This window comes from Pyrgilauda ruficollis, unplaced genomic scaffold (genome assembly GCF_017590135.1).
Source record: "Pyrgilauda ruficollis isolate IOZ18807 unplaced genomic scaffold, ASM1759013v1 scaffold15, whole genome shotgun sequence".
Taxonomy (NCBI): Eukaryota; Metazoa; Chordata; class Aves; order Passeriformes; family Passeridae; genus Pyrgilauda; species Pyrgilauda ruficollis.
Window position 1 is genome coordinate 9566726 of NW_024513654.1, and position 15179 is coordinate 9581904.

Here is a 15179-nt window from a genome sequence, read left to right on the forward strand (position 1 = left end):
TTAAAATTGCGTAAGCCCTTCAACTGAAGAAATGGGAGGCTATTGCACCAACTTAAATGCACATGAAAATGGATGAAACCATATGCACCAGTGTCTCGGGATGTATTTGAACCTTGAAGCTACGACATATATATTTATGCACAAAAGAGAAAAGGTATTCTGTATTTCTCACAGAATGATTTATACAGGAACTGTCTTTGGAGCAGCAGTTCACCACATGATCTCTGAAGCCAGCAATGGCAGCAGCATCTTCTATAGATACAGAGACATGACAGGTGGGAGAAGCAGACAAGACAAGATTTCTTTTAGGTGTACGAAGTTTGTATTTCATTCATGCTATTTCTGAAATGGAATAACATCAGCAAGTAGTCATGAGACCACAAGTTAGGAAATTACATCATACACTTGGCACAGACTGCAGATTATAAATAAATGTGAACATCAAACCTTTCACAGAAACAGATGCAAAAAGGGATTCATCTGCTCCTGTGCAATTTGCAGTTTGCAACATTTATGTGTGGATATGCAAATTGTTTTTTGCTTCCCAGGAGTCAAAACAGTTCTGGCAGAACTGGGCTGTACATGGCTACATGAAGGGAAGGGGGTGATTGTTACAAGACGCAGAGCATATCACAGAACGTAACTCAGTACATCAAAAATCATAAATCCAATAATGTATGTAAGGAACCTTTTTCCTCTCTCTCCATTTCCCCATTCAGAGTAGTTATAGAAAGAAAAAATACTCTGTGTGCTACAATTTAGTATGAGTAACCCTAATAAAAAATTCTCTGTAGCCAACCTTACAACAGAAACACTCTACCTCCCTCCTTCCCTCTGGGTTATTTTAAACACATTTGCAAGTGGTTCAATACTTAGAGCCAGACCCTGCAAAGATAAAAACACAGGAATAATTTTATTACCACAACCTGTCTTACAAGTCCTTCTTGGAGCAGATGTGCACACATGCTTCCAGAAAAAGGCATTGTGAATCATATCTGACTTAAACAGATTCAGAGCCAGGGCCTCTCTCAAAAAGGAAGCTCCTACTTGGTTCTGCTGGGCACTAGAATGAATAAAATGTCAATTTAGCATCTACATAGTTTTCAGAATAAGTGTGAGTAGACAAACCTACCTGTCAGGCCAAACAATTTGATAAATCTATATTCATAATAATGCAAAAAAACCCCAAACCAACAACAAACAAAACCAACCACCTTTTTGGAAATATTCTTAGCACTTCTCCATGCTGGTCTTTAGTTACTTTCCTTCTTCCTTCCCACTCCCTCCAGGGAATAAGCAACAGCCTCAAGATGTTGAAAAATTATGCAAGTGAATCCCACCCCTTCCACTAGCATCCCTGCTTGCATGGGGATAGCACTTTCCAGTGCTACAAATTCCAGGCAAAATATTTCATCATATCTTACTGCCTGACAACCACCCCAAAATGTAGAGGTTTTGGTATGTACTATGCAAAAGTATACAGAATCAATTCTTGCTGTTCAGCTCCCCCCATCTTGCAACACTGTAAGAGCTGGAGAAATCACCTCAATCTGGATTTACCACATTAAAGACTTCTATTGGCTGGTTTTGCTTCCCCATAATTACCTTTTGGTATTTCAACCTGTAAAATCTTTTCTTTATTCAAGAACTCCTATGTGCTGTAGTACATCTACCTAATGATGTTTTGCTGTTTTGGATTGTCAGCTATTGAGTGCAATGTACTTTTTACAGGTGAGCAAGGAGAAGACAGGAACTGAGCAAACCCACCCAAAGCAGGACCATGACACTGACATTTTCTTAAATAAATCTTAACAGATTAACACACATACTTAACGAGCAGGAGGTGTACACACATGACTTCAGTAAGCCTTCCACAAGTTAAATCAATAGTGCTCTACAGCAGAGAGGTTCATTGCTCACAGGAGCTTAGGTAGCTACTGTTTGAAACAATGCACAGATTAAATAACTGCAAATTCTAGAAACATGCCAGAAAGGGTGGACTGCTTGTCTATTCTAAGATTTGCTGCATTTCTCTGTCTTGCACCTACAATTCATAACTATAGGCAGAAGTCATGATTTCTAATCATTAATTGGAATCATGATCATATAAAACTATCCTGCAGCATAAAATTAATCTAAACACAGAGAAACAATTTCAAGCAAATGGCAGACTTGCTGACTGAGATTTTACAGATGTTGCAAGGATATTGCTTTCTTGCTTCTAGCACTGCCATAATTTTAAGACACAAATCTAAACACATCTTTATAGTGTCGGCCTTCAGCCTTCACACTTGGCTGCTGTAATCACTCCTCTCCTAAATTTTTCTTATTTTCCATAAGTATTTTACTTCTTTTGATCATGGCCCCTTACTCATTCTCTCTTGCAGTGCAGATAGTAAAACAGAAATGTTATTTAAACACAGAAATCCTTAAAGTAGATTTCAATGGAGCTAGGGGCTATTTTTAGCCCAGTTAGCACAGAGATGCACCAAAGTGTTTACTAGCTTGAACATAGGTCATAAAGTCTGCATTTGTTGATACCAAAGACCACCTGCAGTTTAGATTATTTATGATCAGTGACAAGTGTGTATTACTTCCCAACAGGCAAATACATTTAACTCTTCTCTATCAGCCATAAAGCTCTTGAATGGACAATGCAGTAGTGACCTCTGTGTGTCTCTAGAGTGTCTTTCCATCCCTGTGCCTCTGGAAACAAACAGGGGATTTGCTGCCCCCAGACTTAGAGGCTTTTCTTACTGCTCAGATCAAAAGGGAAGCCCCAGTTGGACATGCAGGGCCAAAATCCCTCAGGAAACCTCCGAGAAACATCAGGCAAATTATCTGGAAAGCAAAACAAGCCCATCTGTAGAAGATAGTGGAAAGAACTTGGGAACTCAGACCTGAGAACTGCATATGTTACTGTATATCCACCACTTCATGTGTTATCAATTTCAGTATTAATTAATCTCAAATTAACCTTGCAGGTAATTATAAGTCCCTGTGAAATATTCAGATATGAAATGCAAAGCCACTTTGACAGTATTGTCAATTACCTCTTCTGCCTTTATTACCTATTGTGTTTGTATTAGTTTCCTGTTTTCTGCCATTGTCACTCCATGTCCCTATGGCAAATTCATGAAGATGTTTCTAAAAGAGTCTCCTGGCCCACCTCTCCCTTGCTGACTGCTCAGGGTAGGAGGCTGAAGGAAGTTGCAAAGGGCAACAAGATCCTAACTGATCAGGTTTAGGCAAATACAAGAATTTGATCAGAGATAGTGATCCACAGGATCAGGACTCAGTTGCTTTATGGTGGCTCTTTTCTGCTCTATTAAACAGTGGCTGCATCTCAGCCCAGAAAACCCACTCTACAGTTCAGCCCTGTAATAATACAAAGAATGGAACAATGAATTAATGGTTTTTCAAATCAAGGAAGTTCTCCCTGGGAATACTGCCATTATTATATTTACCTACTGCAATACAAATATGATAAGCTTAGATTTGTAATCACCCCTGGTTTCCTCTACAGTCAACAGATAAAACTGATGGGCAACAAATAAAGTCACATGATGCTTATAATCTGGATTTTGGATTGCCTGATTTGGAACAATGTAACATTTCTGTATGACTTCTTACCCAATAAACAAAAATAAGTTTAGTACTGTTTTAATAAGCCTAATGAATAGGATAGAGCTTTTGAAGTCAATACAGATTCCCATTTTTTCTCCTCTTTATAATCAATTAATGAAAAATAATGCATAAATAATCTTGTGTCTAAACCAGGTGCACAGTGTCACCTGGAATCCATCCTCTAAGCACAGAAAACAAATCTGAAATCTGACTTTCAAAACAGAATGATCACTCCATTCCTCACCAACTCCAGTTCACCATACAAATTATTCTGGATGAATTCTCATTTGCTATTTGGGTGAACACAAGTCTTCTTGCAATTAATGTGCATGAAAACCCAAGCTTAGTCTGTGTCACTTGTCATGCCTAGATGAATACTAACACTAATAATTTTACACAGTGATTATCTATCATGTAAATAACTACCATGACCTCCTCAATGTCAGTCCTTAGTACACTCAGAGCAATTAGAAACAACTATCTTGCTGTTATTCCAAACTTTGATGAAGCAATAGAAAGATTTCTATTTATTTCCAAAAATAATATATTATTTTAATTATATACTCATGGCTTAAAAAAATGTTGCCTCTGAGTCATTAATTAACTTGCAATCAAAATACTCTTTGCAAAAGTACAGGGCAAGACAACCCTGGCAGGTTTCCTGGAGTTTCCTGCCAGACCACTAAAGTCTGCAAGGTTGGGCTTCTGCCCCTCCACCATCACCCACCAACCCGGCAATCCCTGGGAGAGTTGGCTGTGGACAGGGCTTTTGGGGCTGCTCTGCTGGATCTTAGTAAGGTGCTGGGTAGTGCATGACTGCATTTTGCATTTGTGGATGCAGGAATGTGAATCACGGGCTCCACAACTGACTCCATCCTAGGAACTCAGGCACATGCTGCTGAAACTGCCAGGAAGCTGCTTCTCTGTAAAGAGCTCCTCCAGCTCAGCGTCCTGAGCAAAGACCTCAGATGCAAAGCAGCAACAGATTCAGAGCCAGTGCCTCTCTCAAAAAGGAAGCTCCTACATGGTTCATTTGAGAATTAAAAAATAACAAGTCAGAAATTTTATATCTTCAATGCTTGCAAGAAGCAGCCAGTAGTTACGATCACACAATGCTGTGTTTTGTCATACAGGGACACTGCTTTAACAAGCAAGCTGACACATTCTGCACTGGCTTTATCTTCTAAATGATTTCACATTCTGTGCCAAAGTCAGCACATTAGAATAATTTTGCCCTGGAATGGAATGCGGGAGAAATTATTTATTACAAATATTCACATACATATGTACTTCTCAAAATAATCTGATGTTTGCTCATAGTAGTAGCTAGAACAATAAATAGATTAACAACTTATTATCTCTCTCTTCTGTGAAGATTATAGTTCTCTGCTCCTTGGCAAACACTTTGGATTGTGCAACAACATTATGTTTCATTATGCATCACTGTCACATACTTTGTGCTATGAAGCTTTTGTGCGAGATGTCAAATTTGTTACAAAAATCTTTGAAGTGAATTAAATTTTATGCTGTTTCATTCAATTGCTTATTGATGCCATTAAATATCTTCCCAATTCATATTCCTGACAATGCAGCTTGAACTGCAGAAGACTTTGAAAAGTAACACTTGTTCACAATTCTTGAATTAGCAAGGTTCAGCCTGGTTGCACAAGTGATTTAGAAAAACACACACAACTGAAATTAAGGATTCCAGATTTACCACTGGGATATTCTGCTGCATTCCCACTGATCTCCATAGCATTGGTTAATAGCAAAGGTCACTTTGCAATCCAGCATGCTTGAACAACCCCTGAAGAGCCATGCCTGGGCTCTGGAGAGCTACTGAAGACTAACAGAGCAGAGGGGAGGTGAACAAGGACAAGATGTCGCTGATGCCTTGAGGTACACCTTCATAAACAATCACGGAAACTCTTTAGAAAGAGATTGATTTCTAACAGGTTTTCAGAGATCTGAGTCATCAAGAGAAAAAACAGGGCACTTCGTGCTAATTTTGTTAGAACTTACTGATTGCCACTACTATTTAATCAGCATACTTAATGTCATTCATTATGATGAATATTCATTTACTGATGAACAAACCTTCCACCACATTTGTCATCAATAATCAGTTCCTCAGGGGAAGGCTGAAAGCCTCACAGCCCTCTGATGAACATGCTAAAATACACCAAGATAACCAACAGTAGGAAACTGAAATTGGCTGTTTAAATATTATGTTCAACTGGCCAATGTACATCTCCTCAGACTCTCATGGTGTCTTGATGAGAGATTAAAAGCTTTCTTGGCAGTGTGTATAGGGTAATCTGTATCTCCTGCACATCAGATTCCTTCCTCCCCTTTAAACTAATTTTCAAGCTTTCTGTTTTGCTCAGCTAAAGATAAAGCGGGTTTAATGCTATACAGGTGAACATGCATGGCTCCTGCTGCTTTTGCGGTAGGATCAGAAAAAATAGTGCTACTCCCACAAGTTCATATAAAAACAAAAAAACCAGTAAAACGTGAATTAGTAGAAACTAAAAAACTATGGTAGAGGAACAAATGTTTTTTGGGAAATGTGGTTTGGGAAACAAAACAGCAGATGATCCCCAAACTTAGAAGGTTTATCACATCATGCAATCAGGCCCCAAATTTCAGGACAGCCCAATAAAAGCTGCTACAAACCCAGGAGAATGGGAGCGCTCCAGCTCAAGTGCAGCAGACCTAGAGTTCTGATATAATGTACAGGGATTAAACAGTGGCCTTCCAATACTCTTTCTGAAGATTAGTGTAAGGCTTCTTTCTTAGATAACATAATTATGTCAAGAGTCAGTCCCGTTTCTTCTAGTCATCAATACCTTTATGCACTGTCATTAATATATTTTTAATTTTCTTATTCCTAGGGAAGAGATTCCATTAGGATTTGATGTAAGACCTTTTTCTCACACAATCTTATGTATAACTTGCTGGCAAATGTATCCACCAGGGAATAAAACACAGAATTTATTTGATGTTTCTATGCAACTGCCATGGAGCAGATGCTCCAGCACAGAAGATTTCCAGATTATCAAGATGGGGTAAGGGCAATGTCATGGCCTGTGGTTGTCTGTGTAAGGACATTTATCAGAAAGACAGCATCATCCTCTGACGCAACAAAAGGTACTTTTAAAATGCTTTTAAGTAATTAAATAGCTTGTTTCTAAAACACAACAGACTGAGGAATTCATTCTCCCAGCTGATGTGATCATTTCCTTGATGCTGAAATAGACTCAGTAACATGGTATAATCCTTCCTCTCAGTCTCCACATATGCCAGTGGATATTTCCATTAGGAACATGGATTACAAGGCACTCGGACAAGAGGCTGGAACCAGAGTTTACTGCCTGAACAAAACATTAGGCTGTTCTTCAGTCTGTTTTCTTGAGGTCAAGAAAACTTCTCCCCTACTCTAGCAGGATGGAAACATCTGGAATATTTCACTTTGACAAGTCACAGAACAATTAAACACTTAAATAGAAAAGCAATCCATCAGCTTGTGGGGTAAAAGAGATTCACATTTTGTATCTCAAAATGTAAAGGTGGCAGAAAGTTGTGCAAACATTGATGAAACTTCAGATTGCTATCCTGTGGTTGTGAACAAGAAACTGTACCTTTTATCTAACATCAAATAAATGCAACTCATGCAGGAAAAGAAAGACATCTTACATGAGAAAACAAGCAGCAAGGAAATTAGTCTGTAAAACTTAATTCCTAAGATACTTATGTATCTGGCACGGGCCAAGCACTAGAAAAGGAGAAAGGTTGGGATGGGGATTCGTGTTGCCAAAGCTCTGGAATGCTGCAGTGTATGTTTAAAGAAAGCCTTTCTTAGAACTGCAGGATCCACATGGCACGGTGCACACATGGTGCATAGTATGGCATTAACTGAGGAGAGGATCTGAACAAGGAAACATCTGCATCTTCTCCTTTTTACATGCCTACAATGTCTCCTTCACAAAGGAATTAGGTGCCCCATCTGCATCAGAGCTAGTGCTGGCCAATACAAAATTTTCCTCTGAAACGGATTTTTTCCTAAGGACAAAAGCTGCTTTGAGAGTTGAAGTTATTCTGCTCACAATACACTTCAATAACATTTTTTAAAAATGATCTCTGATGCAGTTTTCCTGATCTTTAGCTTATTATGGTAAATTTGCATTTATTCAATGCACTTTCAGTGAAAAGCCACAAGTAGGTGAACAAAACTGATCATGTATATAAGTACCATGAGAGACCTGACAAAAATAACATTTAACCAGTGAGGAGGCACCCACAGGCCATATGCATGTGGGTTTACCCATTTCACTGTGCATGACTTGGCTGTGTAATGCATATTTTACATCAGCTTCTGCCCTGACGTTGTTCACATCAAACCCTTGTAAGAAGATCGACAAGCTCTTAGGAGGATATGAAATTACTGACACAACAGAACACACATAAGCCATGGCTTAATTCAGAAGTGTCCTTAGGTGCCACCTTTTCCTAGAGTATTTCCAGCTTCCACAAAAGTTTCTGGAAAGCAAGAGAGCAATATTTAAAAGTCAGGAACAGTTTAATTTGAGTCTTACACTATTTGCATCTGTTTATCTTTTTTTCCTTGTAAGGTTTCCATGTGACAGGAGAGTAATTTGCAACTGATAGCACTGAGATGCATGACTTTGCATACATTACCCACTATGGTGCAGCATAGAGATATTTCAAGATAGCTTAAAATAAACTGGCTTGAGCACAAGAAATGGGTTGAGATGTAACAACACAGAGCTCTGCCCACAGCTTCATCCATCCCAACAAGTACCAAAAGCAACTGGCACAGCTTGCAGATACATTAGGCTTGGATCAGTGCCGACCTCTGCCGCTCCTACCCCTTTTTGAGCAGGCATTTTATTCCATGTTACCAGCACTTCTGCAGAGAAAGCTTAGGCTCCTGCTACCCATGTCCTCCGTGCACAGCCACTTGTCACCAGCCCTTGCAGCAACACCCACACCAACATCAAACAGGCAAACCAGACACACCACATGCCACAACAGCAGCTGTGGCATCTGCAGAGAGCAGGAGCCTAAATCCCTCCCGCAGAACCCTCTGGAGACACTGGAGACCCTGCACTGGAACAGCGACTGTGGTATCCTGCACTGCTGCCACACTGGGCAGGGGTCAATGTAAAAGTAAGGAATAAAGATTTCATGTACCTCAAAGGTGATTTACAACAAGTGGAGAAGGGGAAATGGGACAGGAAAAGCTATTTTCCTCCAAATTTGTGTGGCACATGGAATTTCCTTCTTAGCATACCAGGTTCTTTCAGGATATAAAAATTGTAGTGACTGAAAAAATAACAAGATGATGACATAAGAATCAAAACAAAAATTAGGTGTCTGAGACACAAAACTATATTATACTTTTGAATTAAAAAAAAAAAAAAAAAGTTTTGTAAAATTGTCAATGTCCTCTCCTTTTCGGCCTGAGCAATTATATGCTAAATGTTATTAAAACTGCAAATATCAAAGAAAGAGAATCAGATACACTCAGTGAAATTCCTGATTATGTAGGAAGAAAGTATCAAAACCCCAAAGAGTTAAAAGACCAAACATTAGTATACTTTCAAATATCAAGTTTGTACTCAATTGTTCATCAAGTTTATCTCTTCCCAGATTCCGGGATGTGATCTTTTCTGGCTTTAAAGCACTTCCTAAACATCACTTCCACAACAGTACCTAAACAAACAATGCACTTGTATGCAAGACTGCATTTTATGATCTGCTACATCAAGATTTCCTGAAGTGTGCTTAAGAAAATGGCCACATGGAAGAGGTCTTCTTTCCATCTGCACAACCTAATTAATTTCCTGTTGCTTCTGGTTTTTGGGAGGTTTTTAATGCTATAGTTCAATTTTTACTCTACTCCCTCCTCCAATCAAGAAAGGAATCTAGAAATTTGAAGGGTTAAGTCCAGGAAAAACTCACAATTTATTACAGAGGCTTACATAAAAGCAAAAACAGCCGCAGTGGATTAATGTATTTCCTTTCCCACAGCTTTTTCACTTAAACCATAACTGGGCATATTTACTGCAACTCTTCCATCTGCCAGCGGCATTGTGCTGACACATCCGGCACACAGGCTGAGGACTGATGGCAAGGAGACAGGTCCCACCACTGCTCTCAAACTTTGTGATTAATATAGCATGAAAACTGGTGAAAAGCCACACTTACAGACATTGCTGACTATCAACAGTGACCCAAATCCCTGTTATTTCAGTCCTTTATCCTAAACTCGAGTCAAGTCTTTAACAACATAAAATGCTGAGAAACAAAAACTAAAATAGATTGTCATCAAAAGCTCAAGGGTTATAATCAGATTTGCTCCTTTTTCTTACAAGTCCTGCATAGCCTGTGTAGGGGAAGAAGAAATGGCTCATGCAGGCATTTTGTTTTTCTTTTATGAAAAGCAGTACAAGCAAAGAGGAGGTACTTACCTTTTGACAAGGTCAAATAGAGTCCACATCACTGTCAGAGTTTATCCTTTGAACCAATCCTTTCAGCAGGCATATATATAAACACACACACTTGACAATACGGGAAGTGTTACTGATAGATAAGTTATGTAAATGATACAGCGTACTATAATCACCTCTAAACTTATTCTCAGAGTTCAGATGTTTCTGGAAGAGATCAACCAGCCTCAATGTCACTCCAGTGCCCCAACATGACAAACCCACTAACTGCAGCAATGTCAGAGTAATTCTTCCAACAGCTTGGTGACCTCTTTGAAAACCTCTCTCCAGCCTAACACTGGCCTGAAAAAACCTAGCTCCTCCCCAAACTGAAAAATGCACATAAAACCCTGTATGTTGCTTCCATGTAGTGAACTTCAAGAAAAGTGATATTTTATTTTCTTGTTTGTGATGGCAAGTCTGTTTTGGGGGATGGTTATTTCTGAAGTGTCATTCCTAATTACTAGTAAACACGTTGACTGCAATTCTGACATTGAATTTCACCCCTCTTTCATATTTTCTTTCCGTCCAACACTTTCTACATGATCAAGATGGCCAAACTCACAGCAAAATATGGCCATTTCAGCAGCCTGAGAAGGCCACCAAAAGCCACATATAATCCCAGTTGTCAAGAAAGCTGAAATCCAGAGGTCTTCAGACTACTGGAAAATACAGCCATCCCAACCACCCTCATCCTACTGATGCACCAAGCAACAGCAACACAGCCAGAACTGGATAAAGTAAACCCATGTAGCTCCCACACCATGGTAATGCTGACTTCTTCCAGCAGTTAAAGTAATGCAGTCTCCCTTTGCTGAGAACAACAGGCAGGCTTGGTGCTACAGATGTTTATTCACTGGGAATACAAATCGGACATATCAGCTTGCTGTGCAGATGTCAACAAAAACATCCAAGATCATACTTCCAACTGGGCTTTACACTAAAAGCCATGGTGTGAACACAGACAGTCTTTCCCTGCCCCATGAAGTTTCCTGGCAGGTGCTTTTTCCTTAGACATGACTATTACCATTGATGACGCACATCAATGCTTTTCATGCCCATTTAAAAAGAAAAAGCTGCAAGCTTTCTTAACTCTCTGCTATAAAACTTAATCATTTACATCTTAGCACAAATAATATTTCCATGTGCCACACTAGTCTCATCTGATATCAAGCTGTGAAAAAAGAATCACCTACTGATCTTGACAGGCTTAAAGGTAATAAAATGACTTTTGGTCAAGAGTGTCAGTTAAGACGGCAATCTCATAAAGAAACCTTGTAAGAAATATCACCCATTGCTGTTCATAAACACAAGCCTGGTTTGGCTATATTCAATTACAAGCAAAGAAGGATAATTAAACAGTTCATGATATGGAATGGCTAAAACATGTGCAATCTTATTTATGTTCTCTGCACCTGTGTTTTCTATGGCTTAAGTTATAATACTGATCTTTTAAACTGCACTCAGAGAGTATCCCAGTTCATACACATGGGAATGATACATTCCGTTTTTAATTAACATGTAAATTTAAAAGGAAGCAAGATATTCCAGAGCCTTACCACTAGCCAAATATATACTGGCAAAAAACTATTAAGATATTTACTTTTGTGTCAAGGCAACCCAAGTACTTCCATATAGTAGAAGTAGCCCATGTGCCAGTTTACTTGTCAGCGTTATTCCTCCCCTTTGTTCTCTCCACCTTAATTTTGGGGTTTTTTTCGGTGCTTCAACTCACATTATTTAATCCACAGTGTAATGGGGACCTCTAGTAGCTCATTTTTCACAACCGATTGTAACCTCCACCCGTGTAAGCTGCAACTGCATTTTCCAGCGCTCGGGGCAATGAAACCACAGAACCCCTGCTAAAGCCCTCTAATCCTTAACAAAGTCTTTGAGGTGGAGGCACCCAGCGCTGTCGGATGCGGCAGGGGGACGGCACGGGGAGCTCTGGGTGCCGTGGCGGTACCGAGCGGGGCAGCCCTGGCTCCGAGGTGGCCGCGGGACGCCCGCCTGTCCCGCCGGGGCCGCGCCGGCAGCGCCAGCGCGGAGCGAGGGGCGAGCAGCCCCACGGCTGAGCCAGGTGCGTGATTCCGCAGCTCTGCTGCAAATGCCCGCTCCTGTCCTAGCACCGACAGGCTGCTCCCGCCCTAAATATCGTGGGAAACATAACGTCCTCGTGCTTTTACTTAGTTATTACATTTTTAATTCATTTTTGCAGTATCATGGTAGGTTACCGTGATGTCTGTAATTTCATCTGCCCTATATTCCATTACTTTTTACAGATCTTACAGGAGTTACAAAATAATTGTCAGGTGTTTTTATTTTGCATGTTCCTTAAAAGTACTTGAAAAAAAAGCACTGATCGTTGGTTTGGATATAAAAATTGAAAGTAATCTAATATAAACTTTATTTTTAAAAAAAAAAAAAAAAAAACCCAGTTATTTTCAAGAGTTCTAAACTCAAAGAAAAAAGAAAGAAGAGACTGCATGATATGTGTGTTTCTAGAGAGGGAATTCATAATATACATGACTGCTCTTTATTTCCAGTTTGTTTTCAAGTGTGTGGGTAACACACTACGATAATTTTTGTTTGGCAAACACTTTACCCTAAGGTAGAAGAATAGAAATGGATCGATAAAGTACAGTTATACAACTGAACGAAAACTAATCTACCTTCAAGATATTTAAACACATGCAAAGAAAAACAAATTTATATCCTTAAAAATTTTAAAATGCTCCCTTAAACTCACTGTAATAGTTAAGCATAACCATTAGTTGACTTCTCTATTATAACGTGGACTAGTAGTAATTAAAATTATTTATGTAATGATCCTATTATACATATATATCCCCAAAAATCGAATGCCAAACATATCAAATAATCATCTGACACAAAAAGCTTATATTATTCAATCTTTGTAGTACACTGATATTTAACTATAACATGAGAATGTTTTTGCACTTGTTCCCTGCGCGCTCTGGACAGCACAGAACTTTCTGAGCTCAGTGAGGATTTCAAGAACATTTCTTCATTGCCAGTATTGACACACATATATTAACTTCTGAGAAACAGAAATTATGCAACATTTTAACTACTCTTATGTATTATTTTTCCCTTATTGCCAATCAATGGTCCTTCATATTTGCTATACTTTCCTTACATTGTCCTTCTTGGAAATATACTTAAAATTTACTAAAAAAAATAATTTAAAAATACCTAATTGAAAAAGATAACAAAACATCAATTCAAGCTAGGTATTACTATTTTTTAAAAACAAGTTTCTAACATAAGAAAAATTCCTATTACAGCATTCACAAAGAATGAGATGTTTTAAATGAGATTTTCCTACAACAGCAAACACCTAGGATTATTTTCATTGTACTTTATTCCAACCAGCCAACAGCATAGCAGCTTCTAGCTGTATGTGCAACTCAATCATTTCAGAACAGCAGTTCAGAAAAACAAATTTCTTAAATGTTGAAGAGATTGCCAGCTGCATAGTAATGGGAAATTATTCTAAAAGATATAGCAACTATGATACTTGCTCCCAAGTAATTAGAAAAATGTCTGTTATTTACATCGGGTTTTTGGTTTATAACTGTTACTCTTTCTTTTCTTTTTACCTCTAGGTGATATTTAATTTCACAGCAAAAGGAAGTGCATAGCCAGTTTTAGATTATGAAGGATTACATGGCATTAAGACTGTCAGAAGAAAGAGTGAAGGCAAACTGTGAACCAGCCAGATTAACACCAGTGCTGCCACCAGGATTTTCCTTCCAGTGCCTGACATTTTACATTTAAAATATTCTTTTTTTTTTTTTGTTTTGAAACTAATCCGTCAACAATCTTATCATTATTTTTATTTGAACTTATGATATGTCCAGTGTTATAATTTCAGTATTTTGCAGACTTCTCTGTTAAGAAGGATGTAACAAACCCATCTAAGGCATTAACTTTTTTGTAACTTGTGGCTTCTTAAAGATTTTTTTAAGACGACAATTAGACAACAGATGAAATTGAACATTCATTCTTAGTAACCAAAGCAGAATACAAACAAATTTTAATACTCTGAGCACAACAATGAGACTTGTACTCAAGAAAACCAGCAGAAACTCAGATGACTGAAATAACCATGAGCATTCTTAAATTTTGGGATTTGCCATAAAAATGAAACAGCAAGAATAAACACACTCAACTGCCCCTCAACAAGTACTGCATCACCCCCTCAATTGCAGGGTTTTTCCAATACTAGAAACATCAAAAACAAGTTATTATACTTTTAAGCTTATATGCTATCATATATGATGATGAACGAATACAAAAAGCAGTCATTAATGTACTTATCTACTATTCAGTAACACGATTTCAATTATGGTTGTCAACCCTTTACTTTCAGAGCTTTCCTACAAACTTTAAAATTCCAGAAATAAAGATGACTGTAACACATTTTTTTATTACAAGTGTTTTGTAAAATTCACTGCAACATGTATTCTGAAGCAGATTCTTCATTTTTATATTAAAATTTATATTATTACTTAGTATGCAGGCAATTAGGCCACTTATTTTAAAAAAATCTTTTAAATAGAAAGTAGAGTTTTTATAAGTTTCCAGACAAATTTTCTAACAACTATTCCTTAAATCTAGCAGTGTTCAGAGTCAGGCCATAGTAGCCCATTTATGGCTTCCCCATTGCAAATGAAACAAACAAAATAATACATACCCAACAAATCTTTTTGACATGATACACAAAAACCAAAACTGAATTTTAAAAAAGTAAACGGCTCTACTTGTGTAAAATTTTGACAGCATTCTCTGACAGCCTATTATTTTGAAACAGAGGCAGATGAATTAATATGAAGAAGTATAGAAATACAAATTGTCCACCAAAATATTTCTTCCTTTTATTAACTAGCCATTTATCTTAGAAACTGTTGAAATACATTCTGCTAAAAGCTGACTGCTAATATGACGTACTTGGACCATTTTCACTGCACATTGATCAGGGGAAACTCTTTCATGCTGTACTGAAGATGCACAGGT

General features: G+C 38.2%; 1 protein-coding gene across 6 annotated transcripts in view; it reads right to left on the minus strand.

The window, feature by feature from the left end:
* The window catches only part of RBM20 (RNA binding motif protein 20), a 102676-nt gene that overhangs the window by 59103 nt on the left and 28394 nt on the right, over positions 1-15179 (minus strand). The window contains exon 1 of one of the 6 annotated variants that reach the window (XM_041461657.1): positions 10122-10165. The exons of the other annotated variants lie outside the window; for them this stretch is intronic. Coding sequence (XP_041317591.1) covers positions 10122-10150 — 29 coding nt within the window. The 5' untranslated portion in view covers positions 10151-10165. Of the gene's footprint in view, positions 1-10121; positions 10166-15179 lie in introns of those variants that run through there. 6 annotated transcript variants of the gene reach the window in all.